This window comes from Camellia sinensis, chromosome 1 (assembly GCF_055761805.1).
Source record: "Camellia sinensis isolate YWXY chromosome 1, ASM5576180v1, whole genome shotgun sequence".
Taxonomy (NCBI): Eukaryota; Viridiplantae; Streptophyta; class Magnoliopsida; order Ericales; family Theaceae; genus Camellia; species Camellia sinensis.
The window spans coordinates 20,491,979-20,514,301 of NC_138961.1; the positions used below are offsets into that span (position 1 = coordinate 20,491,979).

Consider the following 22,323-nt stretch of genomic DNA (forward strand, 5'->3'; position numbering starts at 1 on the left):
TTAGTTTGATATATATAGATATATTCATTTTTTTTTATGTATAGATGTTATTTGATGAACATGTTATTGATATCCAATCAACTTAATTTTTACAAATATATTATTCTTGATATTTTTTAAATTTTCAACGATTCGAATCATCAAAATAGGACACTAGCTCCTCCAAGCCGCACAATAATCACTGCTTTGCTTCACGCAAAACAATGACACTAGCTCCTCCAAGTGATTGATCTCTCTATCTTTATATTAGCGGTCCACACACATTATGCGACTCAAAAAGAAAAAAATAATAATATAAAAATAATGACAGAAATATATACATAATGTGTTGTTTAAATAATAAAAATTTTCTTTAGTGATCTCGATTTCAAGTTCTCTCCTCCCATCTCAAGGGTTCACATAGTATACATATATAGATATAGACACTAAGGAATGGTTTGGGATGATCTAAATAAGTGTATTTTTTGACTTTTTATGAAAAGATGTGCAGAAAAGTAGAGAGGTGATGTGATGAAAAAAAGAGAAAAAGATAAAAAGTGTGTACTTATTAGTACACCCCAAATAAGGCCTAACCTTAATGCATGGTGGTACCAATATGTAAAAGGTCTAAAAACTAGTTCTAAATTCCCACTTCTACCCCTCAAAAAATATGAAAGAAACTCATTTAAACTATAAAAATTGAAGTTTTAGGAAAAAATTTGAATTGTAAACGATCCAAAATCAAGCTGCTTGGAAATAGCCTGGTTGGTTTTGAAGCAGCAACAATTTTATTTTATTTTTTTTAATTTTGTATTATTGTTTATATTTTGGGATAAGTAGTGTAAAATGAAATTGGGCGCATGCAATTTAGGTACTGTAAATTAAAAAAATAATATCATTTCATTACATCAACAAAAACTGAAGCAAAATTTTCAAAAAAAGTCTGTTACATTAAAAAAAATAAAAAATAAAAAAACAAATGGACCAATCTTACAATCCATAAAAATGAAAATACCTTCGAATGCCTCGAATCATATCATCTGTCAAGTTGCAGCAAAATTCAAGAAAGCCAGATCTTACTGCATACAATTGGGCAATAAATGATAATTTTATATTTTACATCGCCTATTGAATCTGTTCTTCTTCAAAAAAAAAAAAGACGGTCCAGCCAGAAACAAAAAAATAGGTTATCACTGCTATTATTTTTATCGCGACAAGAAAAAAAAAATACAAAATAAAGGATCAAGGGCTGAGCTTCATCTATTGAACAAACAAAAACAGTACCTTCTCCCTTCTGGGAGTGAAAAATGAGCAGCTGAAGCAGAAAGTCCTCACAAGCAATTCTTCATTTGCAGAAGACCCACAGCTATAATTTTCCTAAAGTTATATATATATATATATAACTTGATTTTTCGATTAAACCTTGATACGGGTTTCAACAGATAAGAGTAGACATCGGCTAAAATTGAGAGAGACGCGAAGCGGCTTAGGTTTAATCCGATACTTGTTTCAGCTAACCATAACCATATCATCCTCACCAGATTGAGCAGCAACTGCTTCGAGTCTCTTCCATGTCAATTCACGGTGCTCTTCCGATTCCCGGGCACGGGCTTCTCGTTCGGCATGTTGCTGGTCGCATTCTTCAAACAGCTCGGCATCCATTTCCAGGAACATTCTTCGGACGTTGGCGGTCAGACCGTGAACCGCCTGGTTCCAGTGACCCCTCATGTTCTTCTCCAATGCTTCATAGATGAGTGGCAAAATCACTTGTCGGTTCTGGGCAATCAAGGAGACTACGTGTTCATTGTTCCACAAAAAGAGTGCTCGTTCTGCAACCTGTCGTGCGCCTTTTGAATTAGAAAACACTCGTGGAGGAAAATTAAACAGACAATACATGAAAACCGTACCATAATGGGAACAAAGACACACGAGCAAGCAATTCAAGCTAGACTTGTTTAGATTCAGTTGTCCATAAAAGAAGCTCATAAGCATCATTAGACCAGCTTATGAACCTAATTCACACAACCAAGCGCATTCAGAAGAAACAAGCCTGATTACAGGCCAGAATTCCTCTCACAGACAGCAAATAACTATGGTAAATCTCACACATCTGACCACCGGGGAAAAAAACAAAAAAGCAAAAACAACTAACTCTACAAATGATGCCTAATCACAATATGTAGTAAAACAATCACCTAATGAGCCAATCTGAATTGATTCAGAACTTACCCAAAAGGGAGAAATAAATAAACAAAAAGAGCTCAATTCACATGCAATTTAATCTACAAGTCTTGAGCCCAATGTCAATATGATAAATGAGATCTCAAGGAAAGAAACGAAATACTTGATGCAATACTGAAGGGGCAACATTTCATTCCAAGCCATGGAATTGCTTGATTTTTTCTCTCCCCAAAATTTCACATGTAGATTTGTTAAAATTGACTAGACAACTGCATCTAGCCTATCCTAATCAACATCTAACATAGAATAACATCCACTGCCAATAAGTCAGTGACACTTGTTCTCTTTCAACTAGTGCATCATATTCACCACAAAAAAAAATAATTACTACCAAAAGTAGAGCAACATGAAGTTGGCAAGCAAATGTCATGTTGCTCTAATTTGTGGATTAATTAGATTGAATCCAAGGCACTGGTGAGCAACATGAGAGAGAGAGAACGTGCGTGTTCAGTGTACATTGGTATTCATCACATGGGCTCAATGTTGTGCCAACTAAAAAAGTCCTCAGCGAGTAACAGGCTCAGGAGAAAATAGAAAAGAGGTCATAATTCTGAAGTGTTTTCTTATAGCCTATACTATAGGTGGCATTGATGCAAATGCAAACTTGCAAGTTTGGGCATCAATATCAGCATCAGAATATTTTTTTTGTCCCATGGAATTACCATCATCAAAACAACCATCTCATTAACAAATAACAAGCACAGTTTAGAAATAAGTTGGAAGGGGAAATATAGAGTTCAGAAGGAGATGGGATAGCTTTCAATTCCAGTTGGCTTTGGCCAAACATGTTACAAAGGGCAAGATGATTAAAATAATTTGATTACTATGCTACATTAGGTGGACTTGGGTGTAGGTGTCCAATGCAGGTACATGTCCAATTGTTAGATTCATCTAATTCTTGTGATCAATGAAACCAAGACACAACTAAATTTTACTTATTTCTTAGACACTTCCTTTATTTTTAGAGGGTCAAATGGTGTTTACAAACAAACATAGACCATCTCATGCATATAATTAGAGTCTATGAATAGTTTGTATGGTAAAGTCGACAACTTAGGCATGCTTAATTGGTTCATGTCCAACTAGACATGTTGGACACATCCCATACCCTTGCTCAAGTGTTGAGTATCTGACACAAATAGCTCACAAATTTAGAAGAGTCAATGCAACATACTGAAAACATATCTAAACAAGTACTCTGTTATCAAAATCTTACGATCGATTAGCAAATTTTGCAAAATCGATACGAATCTATGGATGCATCTATTTTGGAAGTTAATTTCTAGTAAATCACACGATTCACAATCGATTTACGATTCGATTTATGATTCGATTCACTTTTTACGATTCATGCAATTTTTGAAAATTATTGTGTCCGACATATTTTCGACTATTTTTTTCTCCATCTTTTTACTGAAAATGACATTATATAACTTCTAATAGCGTTTAATACCAAAATAATCAACATATATGCATGATTTGTTATTATTTTAGTGATCATGGAGTTTTTAATAGGATCCAATCAGATTCAGTCAGACCCAACATATTTTTAACCTTTCTTCTCATTTTTTTTCCCTTTAAAAAATCATAATATATCTTCTAAAGATGTTTAAGATTAACGTTACACTATGAATTTATCTATTGCTATTTTATTAAATTAAATGTAATTGAATATTACATGTGTGAGGTCAATTATACCTTTTAAAATGCTTTAAGCTTTAAAATAAAAGATTCTAAATAACTCTTTCTTATTATTTGCTCACTGTTACTTACAAAAATATGTATGTTTATTGCCCAAATATCAATATCGTTTTTAATTACTTTGAAAATTGATAATTTATCTGTTTGGTTATTATCTTTATTAAGAATGGTTGATAAGAAATATCTAAAAAGAAAAAAGGTAAGATGGTGATCTTACATAGAAATCTTTGTTAACTTCTTACCTATTAAACTACATGATTATCATTCAAAATAACATTTTCATTGATTTAAATATAAATATTTCATATTCATCAGACATATTTAACATCTAAATGTGTAGATATATGGTTTTAAGTAATTTGAAAAAAGTGGCCGAATCTTTACGATTCATGATTTGATTCAATTCACGATTCGGTATGAGATTATTTCGATTCACGATACGAATCCCGATTTGACAACTATGCTTTAGATTACAAAATATAGCATCTTATGAATTGCATAACAAGCTCATGAGAAAAGGCTTTACAAGCCTAACTTCTTCTCGGTGGTAGAATTTTATTTAGATTTTGGTGCATTGATAAAAAATATCTCATCCAAAATCCATCTTCTATAAATTTTCCAGTTCACATCCTACTTTTTCTTCCTCTTGCAAAGCAAATCTGGTTGGCATTGAATGGCTTTTAATTTGTAATAGTATACATGATTTTGTTACAAAAGAAGACATAAACTAATAAAAGCAATGGACAATTTAGGGGCTGTTGGTTGAAGAAGAAATACAAGAGAGACTAGATTGAACTCTATCAATATCAAAACTAAAAAAAAAAATAAGAACAGTGAACCACATATGGATCATATCAAGAATAAAACAATTTCTTTTCTTTTGGTAGAACGTTCTACCATATGAAAGTACAAGATCATTTAAAAAAACTTGGAATTAGTCAGAAGAAGGCATTTGTCAAGAATGAACCAATGAATTCACAAAAAAAAAAAAAAAAAAAAAAAAAATTGAGCATGTTTTAAAATTACTTCCCTTTATAAGATACATAAGAGAAATCTTTTTGTCAAATGTATTTGTGATTTTTTTTTTTTTTTTTGGGATCAATATTTGCAGAATTGTTCTCTATTAAGAATGAAATGCAGTCATCAATGAATACAGGTCAATTATTGTTATAAGCTGCATTATGTAGTCAACAATGAAATAAAGTCAGAGGGGTCACAAGTTAATATTTGAATACAGCTTGTCCAAGGTGTTCAGACTTTTCAATGTTCTACCCAAATATTCAATAACTAAAGAAAGGACTGAAATCTGGTGCCGGCGGTTGAACTGTAGAGAAAGATGCTATGATGTTACATACAGAAGCTGAAGAATGAAAACAATGGCAGCAAAGAAACAAAGCAGAACAAGTTCTACAATTGTCACCAACTTTAATGAATTCTAAAAGTGTCCAGAAGAATTTTTTGATCATACTACAACAAAGAAGAAGTAAGTAGAAAAAAGAAAAACTACTATACTCAATTGCACTAATTCATTTCTACTAAGAAATAAATTATTTTCAAAAGTCTAGAACTCTGTTATCAGAATCTTATGATTTGCGATTCGATTCATAATTCGATTAACAATTTTTGCAAAATCAATAGGAATCTATGGGTGAATTTATTTTGGAAGTGAATCTCTAGTAAATCACATGACTCATAATCGATTCACAATTCAATTCACTTTTTACGATTCATGCAATTTTTGAAACTATCGAGTCCAAAATATTTTTTACTTTTTATTGAAAATGACATAATACAACTTTTAATAGCATTTAGTACCAAAATAACCAATATATGTGCATAATTTGTTGTTATTTTAGTGATCATGAAATTTTTAATAGGATCCAATCAGATTCAGTCAAACTCAACATGCTTTTAACCTTTATTCCTATTTTTTTCTATTAAATAATCATAATATATCTTCTAAAGAGATTTAAAATAAAAGTAACTTACACCATGAATTATTTATTACTATTTTATTAAATTAAATATAGTTGCATATTACATGGGCGAGGTCAATTATACATTTTAAAATGTTTTAGACTTTAAAATAAAAAATCCTAAATAATACTTTCTTATCATTTGGTCATTGTTACTTGAAAAAAGAATATATGCTTATTGTCCAAATATTAATATCGTTATCAAATTATTATTATTTTGAAAATTGAGAGTTTGTCTTTGTTTACTGTCTTTCTTAAGAATGTTTCACAAGAAATATCTAAAAAAGAGAAAAGGTAAGATAGTGATCTTACATAGAAACCTTTGTTAACTTATTACTTATTGAACTAAATAATCATTATTCAAAACAACATTTTCATTAATTTAAATTTAAATATTTCATATTCATATGATATATTTAACATCAAAGTGTGTAAATATATTTTTTCAAATAATTTAGAAAAAGTAACCGAATCTTTAAGATTTGCGATTCGATTCGCAATTCGGTACGAGACCATTTCAATTCAGGATTCGAATCCCGATTTGAGAACTATGGCCTAAAATGAATTCGGATTAACGCTTTCTTGAATTCAGCAAAAAAGTGAACAGTTATTTGTAATTGGACAATGCATACTGGGCCACAAATAATAAGCAAGAGTTTAGTATAAACATGCATGCATGTGCTTGATGTTTCTGTAGTTTAACGACTCTACCAAAGGTATATTAGGCACTAAAGAACTTTTGACCATAGATATTAACACAACATAAATCATAACACATTCATCTAATGCATGAAAGAGGGAAACAAGCCTTAATCACATGAGAGCACAAATTAGTAGATAAAGTTTGAAGAAAACGCAGGGACAAAAGAGATTAATAGAGTAAGGGGGGAAAGAAAAAAGATACTTGCTAAGAATAATCATATGCACAGTATGAGAAACAAGAAAAATCCACGAAAGGAGTAAAAATCACCTCTAAACATGGTGACAGCAAATGGAAATAGTGATTTTTCCTAATTCTAAGAGACCCTAGATATATTTCACTAATATTTATTCTGATTCATATGATTCTAACCACAGACATGCACTTAAGTTAGAGCTGAAACTTGATGAATTAAATCCTCTCAAATCTACTTTCAATAACAACTAGGAGAAAAACATAAAGTTGTACTCTAACATTGAAAGCAGAAATGGAACTACAAAAATAGGGAGAAAAAGCAGAAAAGAACAAACACAATCAGACATACAGAACTTCATAAACAGGTAAGCTATAAAATCAAAGTTAACCATAAGAAACGAAAACAAATGTGCAAAGTGCAATGTATCAACTCATCAAGAAGATAAAATAATAAATAAATATAACACGTCAAAAAAGCACATAACAACATGAACAGGTAGCAAAGTAGAAGACGGTCTATGACCTAAAGTGCTTCCTCAACTACACATACCTAGCAATCTGCATGCAGAAAGATCAATGGGAGAAAATCATTACACTGGTTGTTTCCGAAAGAATAAGTGAAAATTAAAACAACTATAATCCTTGAGAACTCTTAAATAAAACGAAGCCTCTTTAAGGCACTATCTTGCATTCATTCTTTCAGCAAACCAAACAACCTAACTGTTTATTGGCTAGAATAAATAATTTGAACTATATTCATAAAAAATAAAAAAATACCTTAACCATATGAATCAAATAATCCTTCAATGATAAAAGAATGGAAACGATATCTCATCCCATGTCCTGCATGAATGCCTAGGAGTAGTATAAAATACCAGTACATAAAACATTGATTCTCAAACCTGGAAATGAGAGCTGTTGAGGCAGCGTCCAATCTGTCTGAAAAGAGGAACCATACAGCGCTGGAATTCTGGAGGCTGTGTTGCTTCCAAAACTTCTTCTAATTCTCCAAGAAAGAGAACCTCCTTCCCACAATTAGTAACCGGCCAGTACTTCAATAACCCCCTAATAACTGTATCTGCCAACTTATAATCTTTTTCAACAAACTGGGTGATGCAGTACAACAGTTGTTGATGATACACAGAAATAGATTTAGGCTTGTGAAGTGGAATAAGCGCCCGAACAAGAAACAACTTATGCTCCTCTTTCATCGGAAGTGCAAACCCATTAATTATACTCCCAAGAATCTCCAACAACTCACCAATCCCACTATGCCTCTCGGTTTCAAATATAAAACGGTAAAAGATATTATTTATAGCCTTCCTAATAAACGGGCGATGAACCATGAATTTCCCGTAGATACGGTGCAGAATAGTTTTCAAATACTCCCGCTCTCGCGGATCCTCGGAATCAAACAAATCAAGCAATTTCAACACAAACGAGTGGTCAATGTATCGCTTGGCAACCTTAGTGTCGGTTTCATTTGACACAACATACCTCAAAAGCAACTCATAAATGAGTTGCAAGTGAATCCAAGACGGCTCCAAATACACATCATCCTCCTCCGGATCACCAGCTTCGGTCCCACTATTTTCATGAGAAGCTGGTGGTAAACACCGGAAAATATTAACTGAAATCATCCGAATCAACTCTTCCTGAAGAGTTTCATTCAATTTACACGTACCTGACTGGACCAAATCAATCAGCTCCAAAATGGTTTGCCTCTTAATCTCCTTCTCCCTCACCGACTTCAACGTGTCGGAGAAATCAAACGAAAAGCAACAAATTTGAAGCTTTCGGAGGAACAAAACGTGCCGGTCTTGAGGGGGGGAGTCTTTCAACATAGGCAACACTTCAACGACGCCGGAATTGGGCGGAGCAACCATAGATAGAGGTTGAGAATTGGGGGCCGAGGACGGCGGGCCAACGGAGGTGCGTGAAGCATGGTTGACGATCACACTCGGAGGTGGATAATTGGATGAGGGAGGTTCAATTGGTTCCGCTTTGGAAACCTTTCGTTGTCCTCGTTTGATTAATTTGTTAAACATGATTTGGGAAAAAACTATATATATATATTTTCTAGTCTACCAAACACTAACCCTAGTATTTTTTGATGAATTAGATGATATTATTATCATATTGTTTTGATTGATTGAGAGATGAATCAAAGCAAAACCCTAGAAATGGATCAAATGTAGAAGTAAAAAGAAAGAGAGAGAGAGAGATAGAGATGATACAAATTTTACCTGAAAAGATGAATGAAGAAATGGGGAGGATGAGAGAGATCCGAAAAGGGAGACATTTGGGAGGACGAAACCATCTCCGGGAGAGTTGGCACTTGGGCACTGAGGAGGAGGAAGAAAACGAGAAAATACAGCTACTTTTTTTTTTTATTTTTATTATTATTATTAATTAAAATTACTAAACCATAAAACAATATTTGGAATTTTTTTTTTTTAATTTCCTTTATAAATGCATGCCGCTACCAATATATACTTTTTATTTTTTTATTTTTTATAGTATGTTCTTAATTATAAATTTGAAAAATTATTAAACTCTTAAAATTAATTTATGATTTTACTTAATTTTGTTGTATCCAAAAGTAATAGTTTGTTAGAATTGATTGTATTTTGTGTTTTGTTGAATATTTTTAAATAGTTCTTTTTACTATAGAGCTTTGGTTTGGGTAAAGCTAATTTAGCTTGATTTTTTTTACTAATAAATTAGTTTCGTTTGGAAAAATTTTTTTGATTCTTTTTTGTTTGAATATGATAGTTGTAAGAGAAAAAAATAAAATAATTACAATTTGAATGTGACATTTTATCTTATTAATAAAACTAGTCTATTTTGTTTTTTTGTACTTATTTAGTCACTTTAACTCTTGCTAAACGACGCCAAAGTAAACTGAATTAATATTCAATCAATAATCTATCTCAACAAATGTATTAGGGCTGTTTGATATAGATTATAGAGGGTAATTATAGTTTATTTTAATTTGAAAATCTCTACCAGATTGTTTAGTACAATTTCTGCTTATAATTTATATTTTATTAGACAGAAATAACTTATATAAACTGAAAAAAAAATCCAATTATTTTGAAATTAGGAAGTGAATGTCTTTGACTTCTACTTTCTCATTAGATTTTAACTCTTAAAAAAAAAAATTTAAAAAAAAAAAAACCTATCACACAGGCCATCATATCAAAAACTATTCAATTAATAGTTCAATGACCGAAGTGTAATAATTTAAGAAGGCAAAAATGTTTCTCAAAAAAATAAATAAATAAAAGGCAAAAATGAATTTTCTTAGCAAGAATCATAGGTCTTCAACTAGTGCTCTGTATGGAAAGTATAGTTGGGAAGATGCCTTTGGCTTTATTTTATTTATTTTAAATTAAAAAAACACATTTTACCTCTTTATCCCAATAATATCCATCATGTGCATATAACCAAAAAAACACTCATGTAAAAATAATTATAGAACCACTAATTATTTGTGTAAGAAAAAATGCAGAAGTGCACTTTAATTCAAGTGATCATTTATAAATGACTAAGTGCACTTTAATTCATGCCTACACCATATACAACTATGAAGTGAAATTTGCAAATTTTTAGATCACAAACAGTGAATCAGCACTTCCACTGACCTGCAAATCATCTTTAACCAAAATGAAATCCACAAATAATGTTCACAAATAATTCTACTTCCGCAGATTCAGAAATAATCAAAGGGAACAAGGAGAAACATATTCAAGTAAACCTTAATTCTTTTCATAGCAGAAATGCATGCACATACATGCGAAGATCCAGCTAAAAACTGTAATGCATAAGATCCAGCTAAAAACCCATCATGCCATCAATATAAAACAATCTTGGCAGAGCATAGAAAGAAGAAAAGAGATTTCAAGCAACCACCATTTCCCAGAAGGAGAGAAACCTGGAAAAAAAAAAACACTACAGATACCAATCCATAACAGTCGCAAAACAACTACATTTCATATGGTTCATCAATTCACAAAATTGACACAGTAGTAAATACTAAAAAGATTAGAGAGGTAGAGAAACGTCAACACCCTTCTTTATCTAAGAGCTGGGGCATTCTCGGGCAAAATGCCCTTGCTCGCCACATTTGTAGCAACTGCCACCGCCACCGCCGCCACCACCGCCGTGCCTTCCACCTCCTCCGCCGCCACCCTGAGGGCATTCCCTGGCCATGTGTCCTGTTTCACCACACTTAAAGCAAGCATTCCCACCACTGCTGCCACCATACCTACCTCCTCCGCCACCACCCTGAGGGCATTCCCTAGCCATGTGTCCTGTTTCCCCACACTTGAAGCAAGCATTCCCACCTCCACCTCCTCCTCCACCACCCTGAGGGCATTCCCTGGCCATATGTCCCGTTTCCCCACACTTGTAGCAAGCATTCCTACCACCTCCTCTTCCCCTGCCCCCACCTGAACCACGCCCTCCATCAAATGATTTAGTAGCCCAGCTTTGTTGTTGATTTGAGTCATCTTTCTTCCAACCACCAGATGGCTTACTCCAGCTATCACTTTGACCTGTGCTTCCCTTGGACACATCTTCCATATTCACATCATTTTGCTTACTCCAAGAAGATCCACCTGCTTGGTTACTCCAAGAAGATCCACCACCTTGTTTATTCCAAGAAGATCCACCATCCTTCTTATTCCATGTAGATTCTCCAGCAGTTTTTGCCCAAGAAGATTCTTCGGCTCCTTGACTCTTGGGTTCAGCCGTCGAACCACTAACCCATCCTCCAGTTTGATTCTTGGCTGCATCCGTAGACCCACTACCCCATCCTCCTGTTTGATTCTTGGGTTCATCTGTAGAGCCACCACCCCATCCTCCCGTTTGATTCTTCTTGGGTTCAGCCTTAGAACCACCACCCCATCCTCCTGTTTGATTCTTGGGCTCAGCTGTAGAACCACTACCCCATCCGCCACCAGTTTGATTCTTGGGTTCAGCCATCGATCCACTACTCCATCCCCCAGTTTGATTTTTGGGTTCAGCAGCCATAGAACCACTACTCCATCCCCCAGTTTGATTTTTGGGTTCAGCAGCCATAGAACCACTACTCCATCCTCCAGTTTGATTCTTCAGTTCAGAGCTAGAACCATTACCCCATCCTCCGGTTTGATTTTTGGGTTCAGCCGTAGAACCACTACTCCATCCTCCAATTTGATTCTTGGCTTCAGAGGTAGAACTGTTGCCCCATCCACCGGTTTGACTCTTAGGTTCATCCGTTGAACCACTACCCCATCCTCCGGTTTGATTCTTGGGTTCAGAGGTAGAACCACTACCCCATCCTCCGGTTTGACTCTTGGGTTCAGCTGTAGAACCACTGCCCCATCCCCCAGTTTGCCTCTTGGGTTCATCCATAGAACCACTTCCCCATCCTCCGGAACCACTACTCCATCCCCCAGTTTGATTCTTAGATTCAGCCAACGAACCACTCCAAGATACCTTGCCTCCACCGCTGCCAACCTGAGAGCAGTCCCTGGCCATATGCCCCGTTTCCCCACACTTGAAGCAAGCATTACCCCCACCACTGCCACCATACCTCCCACCACCACCACCACCCTGAGAGCAGTCTCTCGCCATATGTCCCGATTCCCCACACTTGAAACAAGCATTCCCACCACCCTGAGGGCATTCCCTGGCCATATGTCCTGTTTCCCCACACTTGAAGCAAGCATTCCCACCGCTGCCACCTCCGCCACCACCACCCTGAGGGCATTCCCTAGCCATATGTCCCGTTTCCCCACACTTGTAGCAAGCATTGCCACCCATCCTCCCTCCACCACCACCGCCCTGACTGCATTCCCTGGCCATATGTCCCATTTCCCCACATTTGTAACAAGCATTCCCACCTCCACCTCCACCACCGCCGCCCTGACTACATTCCCTCGCCATATGTCCCGTTTCCCCACACTTGTAGCAAGCTCCTCCGCCGCCTCCTCTTCCCCTTCCACCACCCGAACCACGTCCTCCATCAAATGTATCATCTTTTTTCCAACCGCCAGAAGGCTTACCCCAGCTGTCATTTTGACCAGTTTCCTTGGACGCATCTTCCATATTCACATCATTTTGCTTACCCCAAGAAGATCCGCCAGCTTGGCTACTCCAAGAAGATCCGCCTGTTTGTTTATTACCCCAACCCCCAGTTTGACTCTCTGGTGCAGAGGTAGAACTGTTCCAAGCTGCCTTGCTTCCACTAGAATCATCTTTACTGCTGGACTTCTCCACAGTTTTGCCCCAAGAATCTTCTTCAGTTCCTTTACTAGCACTTCCCCAACCTTTTGCACCACCATCATTTTTCATTTTCCCCCAGCCACTTGATTCAGCTTCGGTTTCAACTGAGTTTCCACCTGCACTACCCCATCCCCCAGTGCCTTTATCTGAGGAACCAACAGCTTTGCCCCAAGCAGAACTATCATTAGTTGCATCATTTTTCTTCCCCCAAGAGGACCCAGCATCGTTTGCAGAATCAGAAGTTCCGATTTTGAGTTTTCCCCAGCCTCCAACTTGTTCACTAGCTTTTTCATCAGGTACAGCGCTACCCCAAGAAGAATTCTGATTTGAAGTTGCTTTAATCTCCCAAGCATTATCTCCCGCTTCACATCATAAAACAAGAAGATTATGCAGTAAAATAACTAGTAGTTATATCATAGACGTGTTCAAAAAAATTATTATAAAAGTGAATAATGCTTTTTCAGAGACATAGTTGATGACTATACCTTTATTGGTATCATTATCAGCAGTACTAAGACCATTCGCAAAACTGGATTCTGGCTGAAGCTGTAAACCAAAGACTCGTCAAAAAAACATTTGGGAGAGGATAGAAAAGGGGGAGAAAAAGGCAGGAACAGAATAAATTTAAAGCGAGTTCTAAACTAACCGAGAAGCCAGAAGATTGGAAAGCAGGCCAAGAACTCCTGAATTTATGTGCCACCAGAATCAAAGTTAACCAAAATTGAATAAGAGTGCACTATATATATGTATATATATACACCCACAGATAATAGAATATGAAAATAAATACAAAAAAGACGAATACGACTACCATCAGTTGAAACGCAATCTACAATTCATGTAATAGATTCCAAAGTAGTCAAAAAGTCCAAATTAGACAAATATATATATATATATATAAACTTCTTAAATTATATAATTTTAGTTCAAAAAAGTAATAGAAAATTATACCAAGATACACGTGACAACTCCTTAACTAAAGAGAAAACAATTACAGTCCCCTCTAATTTTGTATCTTTGCAAATATGTAATTTATTTTCGCTCTTCAAGATTGCCACTTCTCTAATTTTCAGAGTGATTATCACATCTACATCAATGTTCCAAGGCAGTCAAACTATAAACAATGCACATTTTAAAAAGCTGGGAAAAAAAAAAATAGCACACTGAGCAATCTGTTCAAACCATCAATTAAGAATTTAAGACTATTCTACTCAGAAATTATGAAATAGAGCACACAATAAAAAAAGTCTTGTCATAATAAGTTCCAAATGTGACTGGACTATTGTTAGATCATGTGCCTAAGGTTCTGCATAATAAAATTATACATGCACTACAAAATGAGCCCACCCACCCACATACAGTTAGCAAGTTCATGGTCAGAAGCTAATATGATCTGCCATGTGCATTTTCATACAGATACAAACAAAAGAAAGTCCACTCTGAAAATTTTAACCGTGACATGATCTAGCACGTATAAACCTTCACAAGATAAGGCAAGATGAGGATGTGCACAAAAAATATATAAAATGGACAAGAAAATTATTTTTGACCTTTCAGTAGACAGCCCTCCAGCACCCCATCTATCACCCCCCTCTGTTGATGTTCCTGCTCCGGCCATCCAATCTTCAAAATATATGACCATATATTATCAAAACATATAGCACCCCACGAGATAGAGAGTAAGAGAGTTATATGCAGAACATTCAAAGCACACTCCACAACGAATATATTCACTGACACCCTTACAAAGTTTTGGTAAAGGGATACAATATCACATAAAGTAAAGCATACATTCCTACCTGTGGAGCCGTCTTGAGTTCCAAGCAGGTCAAATGGCTTTCCAGGCTCCGCATCATCACTTCAAAAGAAGCAACAGTACATCAAAACGGTATCAAGATATTGTCACAAACTTTTAAATTAAAAATTGTTCAGACTCTTCAAAGTTTTTCAAAACTATACCCCAAGGAAACGGCAGAACTCTTCCCACGGACCTCAGCAAGATGCTCAGATTTAACTGTCGAAACAAACACATGAGAGAAATTACAACAAAGATTGACCCTACCAGCATAAAAGAAGCAAACACAGGCATTCATAACCAAACCTGTAAGAATTTTCTGCTGAGAATCAAGCTTTACGGTGATATCAGAACGACGCACAGCCAAGACACGGCACAGGTATCCCTTCAGAGGACCCACTCTGATTCTCAATGATTGACCAACAGAAAACATTCCATCTTTATCCCCTTGGTTGACTGCAATCATAAGAATATGTCCATATAGGGACAAAGGGCATTAGTATCTTAAAATGGCAGTTGTATATATCAAGAGAACAAAACTTCTAAACATACAGTTGTTGCCATTTTCCCTCGATTGCCAAGCTTTTTTAGGTGATAGAGGAGATTTAGGAGATGAAGGAAAATCTTCAAAGCCTGAGGCCCCTGATTCACCTCCCTGATCAAAATAAAAAATTACATTAAAAAGAAAAGGAAAAAAAAATAGGGAAAAGCAATAAAACAACCCTATGTCTACATTCGAGTAAAAAGACGAACAACCTTTCCTTTACATGCATCATCAGAAAGTTTAATTTTCTCACAAAACTGTGCCTTACAGCAGATATAACCACTATTTTCCTGTTCATTTTCGTCATATAAAAAGACAATTCCTCTATAAATTTGCTTAACAATTCCTTGCCGACCCTGCAATACATGACAAAGTATAGTTATATGCAAATCATTTTCCGTAAACTACATTGATAGAGACTTCAAACAACTGATCCAAAAATAGCTTCAAACCTGAAATGGACCTTCCAAAACCATGACAGTATCATTAATTGATATTGTCTTAGTGCCATGGTCTAATGCAGTCAATTTCTTATCAAAGGACCCATTCTTTAAGCGATGCAGTTCAACCGTCACCAACATTTGTCCGTCTGAACCATGTTTTAAAATCTGGAACAAATCATAACATGTAAGAGGCCAACCACAGAGGGAAGAAGCACACAAATTAATTTATATACCTTGAAATAATCTTCTTTTTCAGTGCCTACAACAACGCCAAAATCCTTCCGACTGCAATGGGAAGGAAAAAAATTAAAAATAAAATAAAAGTACAAAACAAATTAATATGCCCGGTTGGTAAAAGATCTCTGACACAACAATTAAATCATGAACTTACCCAAAAAACACAAGATCATGCACTTCAAAACCACTTGGCATGTTAGAGCTTGATGAACCCTCTCCTTTCCCACCACCTTTGTCACTCTTTATGACGAGTTTTTTCTTTGGCTCACCAAAAAGCTGAGTAAGCCACTCTTGACAATCAGATTCCTCTTTCTTAGAAGGCTCAAACTTAAGGAGCTCGTCTTCAGTAGGCATTACACCACCGAAGCATAATGATTCAATTGATACTTTTTTGTATAAATAACCATCTTTGAGCATCATCCCATCAAGGACATCAAAAGCTTGGCCAGTATCACGGTCACGCCTATATTGAATGAGAGGCCGGAACTCCCTACACAAAGGTCATGTAAACAACTATAACACAAGCTGTAATGTAACATTCCAAACTCACTCTTAAAAATGTGCGTGTGCATATTACTCAAGTTCAGTAGAGCTAATCAATCTTGGTGCAGGAGTAGCTGCAGTCTTCTTGGCAGCAATTCCTCCACCCTGTACACATGAATGAAACATGTCTCAAAAATCTGACAAAATAAAAAGGTTGTAGCCTATAAAATGCAGAGACAACAAAAAGAACATGAGGAGCTCTTGGCACAGTCTTTTCGAATAGATTCCTGTTGTCATAATAAGATGAAACAGAAAAGACCATCAAAAAACTTCAGCTATCACCTCTATCAAATTTATGGCACTGTACCACCTCTATTGAATTTGTTATCTACTTCAGGTATCACACAAAGAAAGAAGATAGAAAATTAAAATAAACCAATTTAAACAAATTCAATAAAAAAAAAGCTCCTCCAAAAATAAAAAAATTAAGCAAGTCGTGCAAAAAAGTGACCAATATAGAGTATTAGTATGATCCACTCAATAATATCTTCAATCTTTAAATAACAATAAGAAAATAAAGAGCCACAAATGAAGTTTCACCAAATGAGGCAAGTTTCTTCTACAATTTTGTTGGTTGAAATAAGCTAGTTTTTTTTTTTTTCTTAAAAGAGAAAAACAATTTATTACTTATGAAATTCCTGCCAACAGAAAAAGTAAAAGAAAATGCATTTGCCAGAAAATATTATCTAAGATAAGAAACTATCTGCATTACATATTTTTCAGCCATTGCTTGTAGATCAACTCTAGGGATCAACTTGACAGTAGCTTTTTTCCGTGCATCATTCACAGCTATAACCTGCAAAAACATGATTGAAACAGTTAGTGAATATCAACACCAGCTAGAGTACAGTTAGCCCTTCAAATAAAATAGACACGAGAGAAAAAGTAAAACAAACTTGTCAATATCTCTGTTCAATAGACAAATTCATAATACCTGTGCTAGGTCCCCCTTATATTTCCCATTCTTCACACGGGCCCATGTGCCAACTGAAACTTCATTGTGTTTGCTTCGCACAGTGAGCAAATGAGAAACTTCATTCTTTGTGACAGGTGCCACTCGGCTAGAATATACAGTGCAAATCCCTTTACATGCCTATATTAAATAATCAAGTGTTTGCTCATTAGCTTAACTACTGTGACACCACCAATAGAAGCAATAGTACTGAAATAACAAGAAGAAGTAAGAAAATCACTTTTTCCATAACCAAAACCCCAAAAGCAGAAGAATACCTCATTAACATCAAATTGCCTTTCGGCTTCAATATAAATAAAACCCTTCACATGTTCAAGCGCAAATGCAGAAATTATCTGCAGCTTAGTTCCAAGGGCATGTAAGTCCACATACTTCTGCATCAGACAAAAGGCAGAATGCCTCTCCCGTCCAACCTACACGGAATAAGTTGCTCAGAAATACAAAAAATGAGAAAGAAACAAAGAAGATCAAAGAAGCTGTTTGAAACATAAGCAATAGAATTCTAGAAAACTATACCATGCATTTTACTTTCCAGATGGTTGGATCCCTGGAAGAAGGTATGACTACATTTCCTTCAGTCATTCTTTTAGAATCGTATAGATCTTCTGCATATGTCACAAAACTGGAGCCTGGTTTGTAACGCTCTTCCAGCAGTTTTTCCAGTTCTTCCTCACTAAGCTCCTCCTCTTTGGGCATAACTGGAAAATTATGGGTTTTTGCAGGTTCACTTTTTACTTTAAGCTGTGTTTTAAATTCGTCTTCCAGGAAGTCTGTTTTCAGAGAAGAAAAGAACAGAGTCGTGAGCCTTTTTTTACTAGTGAAGTGGTCAGTCTCAATAAAAATGCAAATAAGCATAGACAAGCAAGTATAATTCCATCACCGCATTGTCCAAACCAACAAGACTAAAAGCATATTTACAGGCATAAGAAGAAAGTACAAAACAGATCACATAGCTCAAATGCCAAATAAATCATAAATACTTTTCTGCTTTTTTCATATTAGAGAAAGAGAGAGAAAATAAAATAATTCTTCATACAAAACCAAAATTGAACATTCAATTTTAACAACCACTTTATTGTACTGCATAAATACTAATCACTCTCCCACGGGAATCTACACAAAAAAATGCATATAGACATTGTGAGTGCATGCATCCACTCATAAAATACAGATATGTGTACATATATATATAAGCATTGCTTCTTAAATGACTTATCACCTATGAAGTAGTGATGGAGGTATAGATACGATAACACAACCAAACCTTAAAAACAAGATACAATACAACTAGGATTCATTAAAAAAATAATAATTTTATAATTTCTATAAATATATTATACATAAACTCAAAGAATGATCAGAAACAATTAATTAGGATACATAAAAACACAAACAGCTGAGAAGCCCTGCTCCACAAAATGCCACTAAAATTTCAACAATTTTCATCAAGGCTAACATTCCATGAGCTAGTTAATCTTGACAAGTGAACCCCCTTCCCAAAAACAATTACTAAAAAGGAGCACAACTTCAAGAAAAAGCAATAACAATCAAAATACAGTTTAACACCTTAAACCAACAACGCCAAAATAAAGAAAATGAAATCACCAAAAACAAAACAAACCCAATCAACATTTCTCTCCTAATTCACACACGCCTCATAATAAACCCTACTCGAAACAAATTGATCCTCATTACCGTTACATCTACAGTAAATCCACTAAAACAAAAAACCCCAAATTCATGCTATAACTGGCAACACACAGAGATTCAACTTTAAACCAATAACACACTCATACAAACAAAAACCCACCATACATTTCCATCAAACCCACACAAAAAAACCCTAGTAGACAGATTTTAAAACCCTAGTATCACGGGCAGAAAATCTACAGAAAACACACACACTCACAGAGTGAGAAATTAGGTTTTAGTTTTACCATCTTCGAAATCGCTTTCGTCGCTGGCATCGTCGCCCTCATCGACCTCGTATGCGGCGTCATCGAAGAACTGAACAACACCGCGGTTCTTCCTCTTCCCTCGACGGCTGTTCTTGCGGCCACCGTCGTCCCGCTTTCTCTTCCCCGATGAGTCATCTACGGCGATACCTTTACCCTTATACGACATTGTCAGCTCAGAGCCTACAGATCAACGAGCAGAGAGAGAGAGAGAGAGAGCACTTTTCGAATGAGAGCAGAGAGAGAGAGAGAGAGAGAGAGAGGGAGAGAGGGTGCGTGTGATGTGGGCGTGGCCGAGTGACAGCAGACGTCATATGTAGGTGAATCAAATCGTCTTTGCAATTAAGTCCCTTATTTTTCATTTAATTAGACTTTAATCCTGCATGTATGGGTGGAATCCAAATCGCCTTTCGGGACTAAAAATTTTAATTAAAAAATAAAAAAATCACCATAAATTATTAAATTATTTTCTTTATTTTTTATATATTTGTAGAATCCAAATCGGATTAAAAATTTTAATTAAAAAATTAAAAAATTATTTTTTTAATTTTTTGTATATTTTTTTTTTTATGAAATAGTTTGTTTCTAAACTAGACCTAAGTTCCTTAATTTTTAGCTTTGTTTGACATAATTTACCATAGTACACTTTTTATTTTTTTATTTTTTTTTATCACATTACATTTCTATGTTTTTTGCAAATTTTTCATAAAAAATTAAAAATATATTTATTTAAATCATTCCAAATAACTCCTTAATTAGACTTTGATCCTGTGTTTCTTTATCTTTATTTTGTGAAGCTATTTGATGGTTTTTTTTTTTTAACTTTAACAAAATAAAAAATAAAAACAACTTAGTTGCTATAAAAATTGATGATACAGGCCGTCCCGAGTGGATGGATCAGGCTAGCCCAGGTTCTTCAGGTTCTGGTTTCGGGTGGTGATTCCGTCAAATGACCTACGAGCAAGTCCAAAGGGGAACGGGGCAGTCCCCCAGTGAACCCTCCGGCGAGAGAATTAGTAGAAGGAAGACAGGAAAATGTAGCGAAGAAGATGGAGAAATGAAAAGCTTAACTTTATTCTTGTGCTTCTCTTGTTGCTTATATCCTTTGGTAATCATTTCACTGTCCTTTGTGACGTGCCCCTCTTTTCGCCGAAAGCCAGTGCCGTAGCTTACCTTGTTCAGGGTGAGGGGGCTCTGTTCCGACGGGGAGGTGTTGTCGTAATAAATGCTGTGATGGGCTGCATTAATGGTGATGTGTTGTGGCAATAACTCTGCAGATCTTTGTCTGCTGATGTGGCATGTGTCTCATCTGTCATGTGTCCGAATGCCCTTGGGTGATACAGTCCAGGTGGACTCCAGCTGTCCTGGGCTTTGCCAATTAAGTTATGCTACGGGTCCGAGGTGATGGGTTCTGGGCGGTTTGCCGTAGGCTGTATGCCTCGTGGGCCTGTCCATGTCAGTAGTCTCCCATTTCCGAGTGCAGCTTTAGTCCAACGAAGGGAATAGTAATAAGGAAGAGAAATTCAAACCGAATAGCTGACCGTGAGGGTGGCCGAGCAGGAGGCGTCGGCCGAGAGGGGTGTCGACCGCGAGGGTGGCCGAGTAAGACGGGTCGACCGAGAGGCGTGCCGACCGCGAGGGTGGCCGAGTGAGAAGGGTCGACCGAGGGGCGTGCCGACCGCGAGGGTGGCCGAGTAAGACGGGTCGACCGAGAGGCGTGCCGACCGCGAGGGTGGCCGAGTGAGAAGGGTCGACCGAGGGGCGTGCCGACCGCGAGGGTGGCCGAGTGAGAAGGGTCGACCGAGGGGCGTGCCGACCGCGAGGGTGGCCGAGTAAGACGGGTCGACCGAGAGGCGTGCCGACCGCGAGGGTGGCCGAGTGAGAAGGGTCGACCGAGGGGCGTGCCGACCGCGAGGGTGGCCGAGTGAGAAGGGTCGACCGAGGGGCGTGCCGACCGCGAGGGTGGCCGAGTGAGAAGGGTCGACCGAGGGGCGTGCCGACCGCGAGGGTGGCCAAGTGAGAAGGGTCGACTGAGGGGCGTGCCGACCGCGAGGGTGGCCGAGTGAGAAGGGTCGACCGAGAGGCGTGCCGACCGCGAGGGTCGCGGGGTTCGAAAGGAAAGGGGGCGGGTTGGGGCCATGTGATGATTTGAAATGGAAAAGACAGGGGAAAGGGGGGGGACAGTGGGGAAGGGGAGAGGACAGTGCATCGTGGCCATACACGTGGTAATATCGTGGGGGAAGTGAAGCATTGGAGCAGAAATGAAACGATAGGTCACGAGTGGGGTTTTGAAAAGGCGGCTTTGGCGGTTGATTTGAAAGGTTTTGAAACGGGCGAAAATTAATGCGGATCCACGGAATACGGGTAAACCGTGGGGTGTTGGTATAATGCGTTTCAACTACCTGTGTACAAAAACCCAAAATATCCAAGTGTTAATTCCTTCACTGCATACGACATACCTGTGTTAGCATTTTCTGAACTTCCTCGTTCCTGCGTCAGAAGTGAGTTGCAAGTAAACCCTAGAAATGGCACAAGAAGAAGGAGTTAATGTGAGGGTGGACTCGTTGGGGGATGATGATGGGGAGGAGTTAGCAGCGCAATACAGGACGGAGGTGCGAATGGTGGGGGAAACGGTGGGAGAATCGCAGGCGTCGGTCCTGGTATTGGCGCCACAGCCACTAAGCCAGGTAGAGCCAGATCAGTGGCACACTAAGGCGGATAGATCCACACTCACGGCGGCGGATTTGGAGGTGATTAGGGGACGGTAC

The 22,323-nt window shown here is 37.1% G+C and overlaps 2 protein-coding genes across 2 annotated transcripts; both read right to left on the bottom strand.

Annotated features, from left to right (window-relative positions):
- Window positions 1-1,038: 1,038 nt before the first annotated feature.
- On the bottom strand, window positions 1,039-9,190 carry LOC114321198 (serine/threonine protein phosphatase 2A 57 kDa regulatory subunit B' beta isoform). The gene is made up of 2 exons (XM_028268346.2): window positions 7,695-9,190; window positions 1,039-1,815 (listed from the first exon to the last, which is right to left on the bottom strand). The coding sequence occupies exons 1-2, from the start codon at window positions 8,838-8,840 to the stop codon at window positions 1,489-1,491; spliced, it is 1,473 nt and encodes a 490-aa protein (XP_028124147.2). The 5' UTR covers window positions 8,841-9,190; the 3' UTR covers window positions 1,039-1,488.
- A 1,487-nt stretch (window positions 9,191-10,677) lies between these two features.
- Window positions 10,678-19,893, bottom strand: LOC114321167 (protein RNA-directed DNA methylation 3). The gene is made up of 18 exons (XM_082873120.1): window positions 19,538-19,893; window positions 18,117-18,370; window positions 17,858-18,013; window positions 17,562-17,720; window positions 17,340-17,423; window positions 16,662-16,732; window positions 16,239-16,574; window positions 16,081-16,132; window positions 15,857-16,012; window positions 15,617-15,760; window positions 15,413-15,515; window positions 15,167-15,316; window positions 15,025-15,079; window positions 14,865-14,923; window positions 14,616-14,688; window positions 13,712-13,748; window positions 13,551-13,611; window positions 10,678-13,427 (listed from the first exon to the last, which is right to left on the bottom strand). The coding sequence occupies exons 1-18, from the start codon at window positions 19,722-19,724 to the stop codon at window positions 10,876-10,878; spliced, it is 4,689 nt and encodes a 1,562-aa protein (XP_082729246.1). The 5' UTR covers window positions 19,725-19,893; the 3' UTR covers window positions 10,678-10,875.
- Between the last annotated feature and the right edge of the window lie 2,430 nt (window positions 19,894-22,323).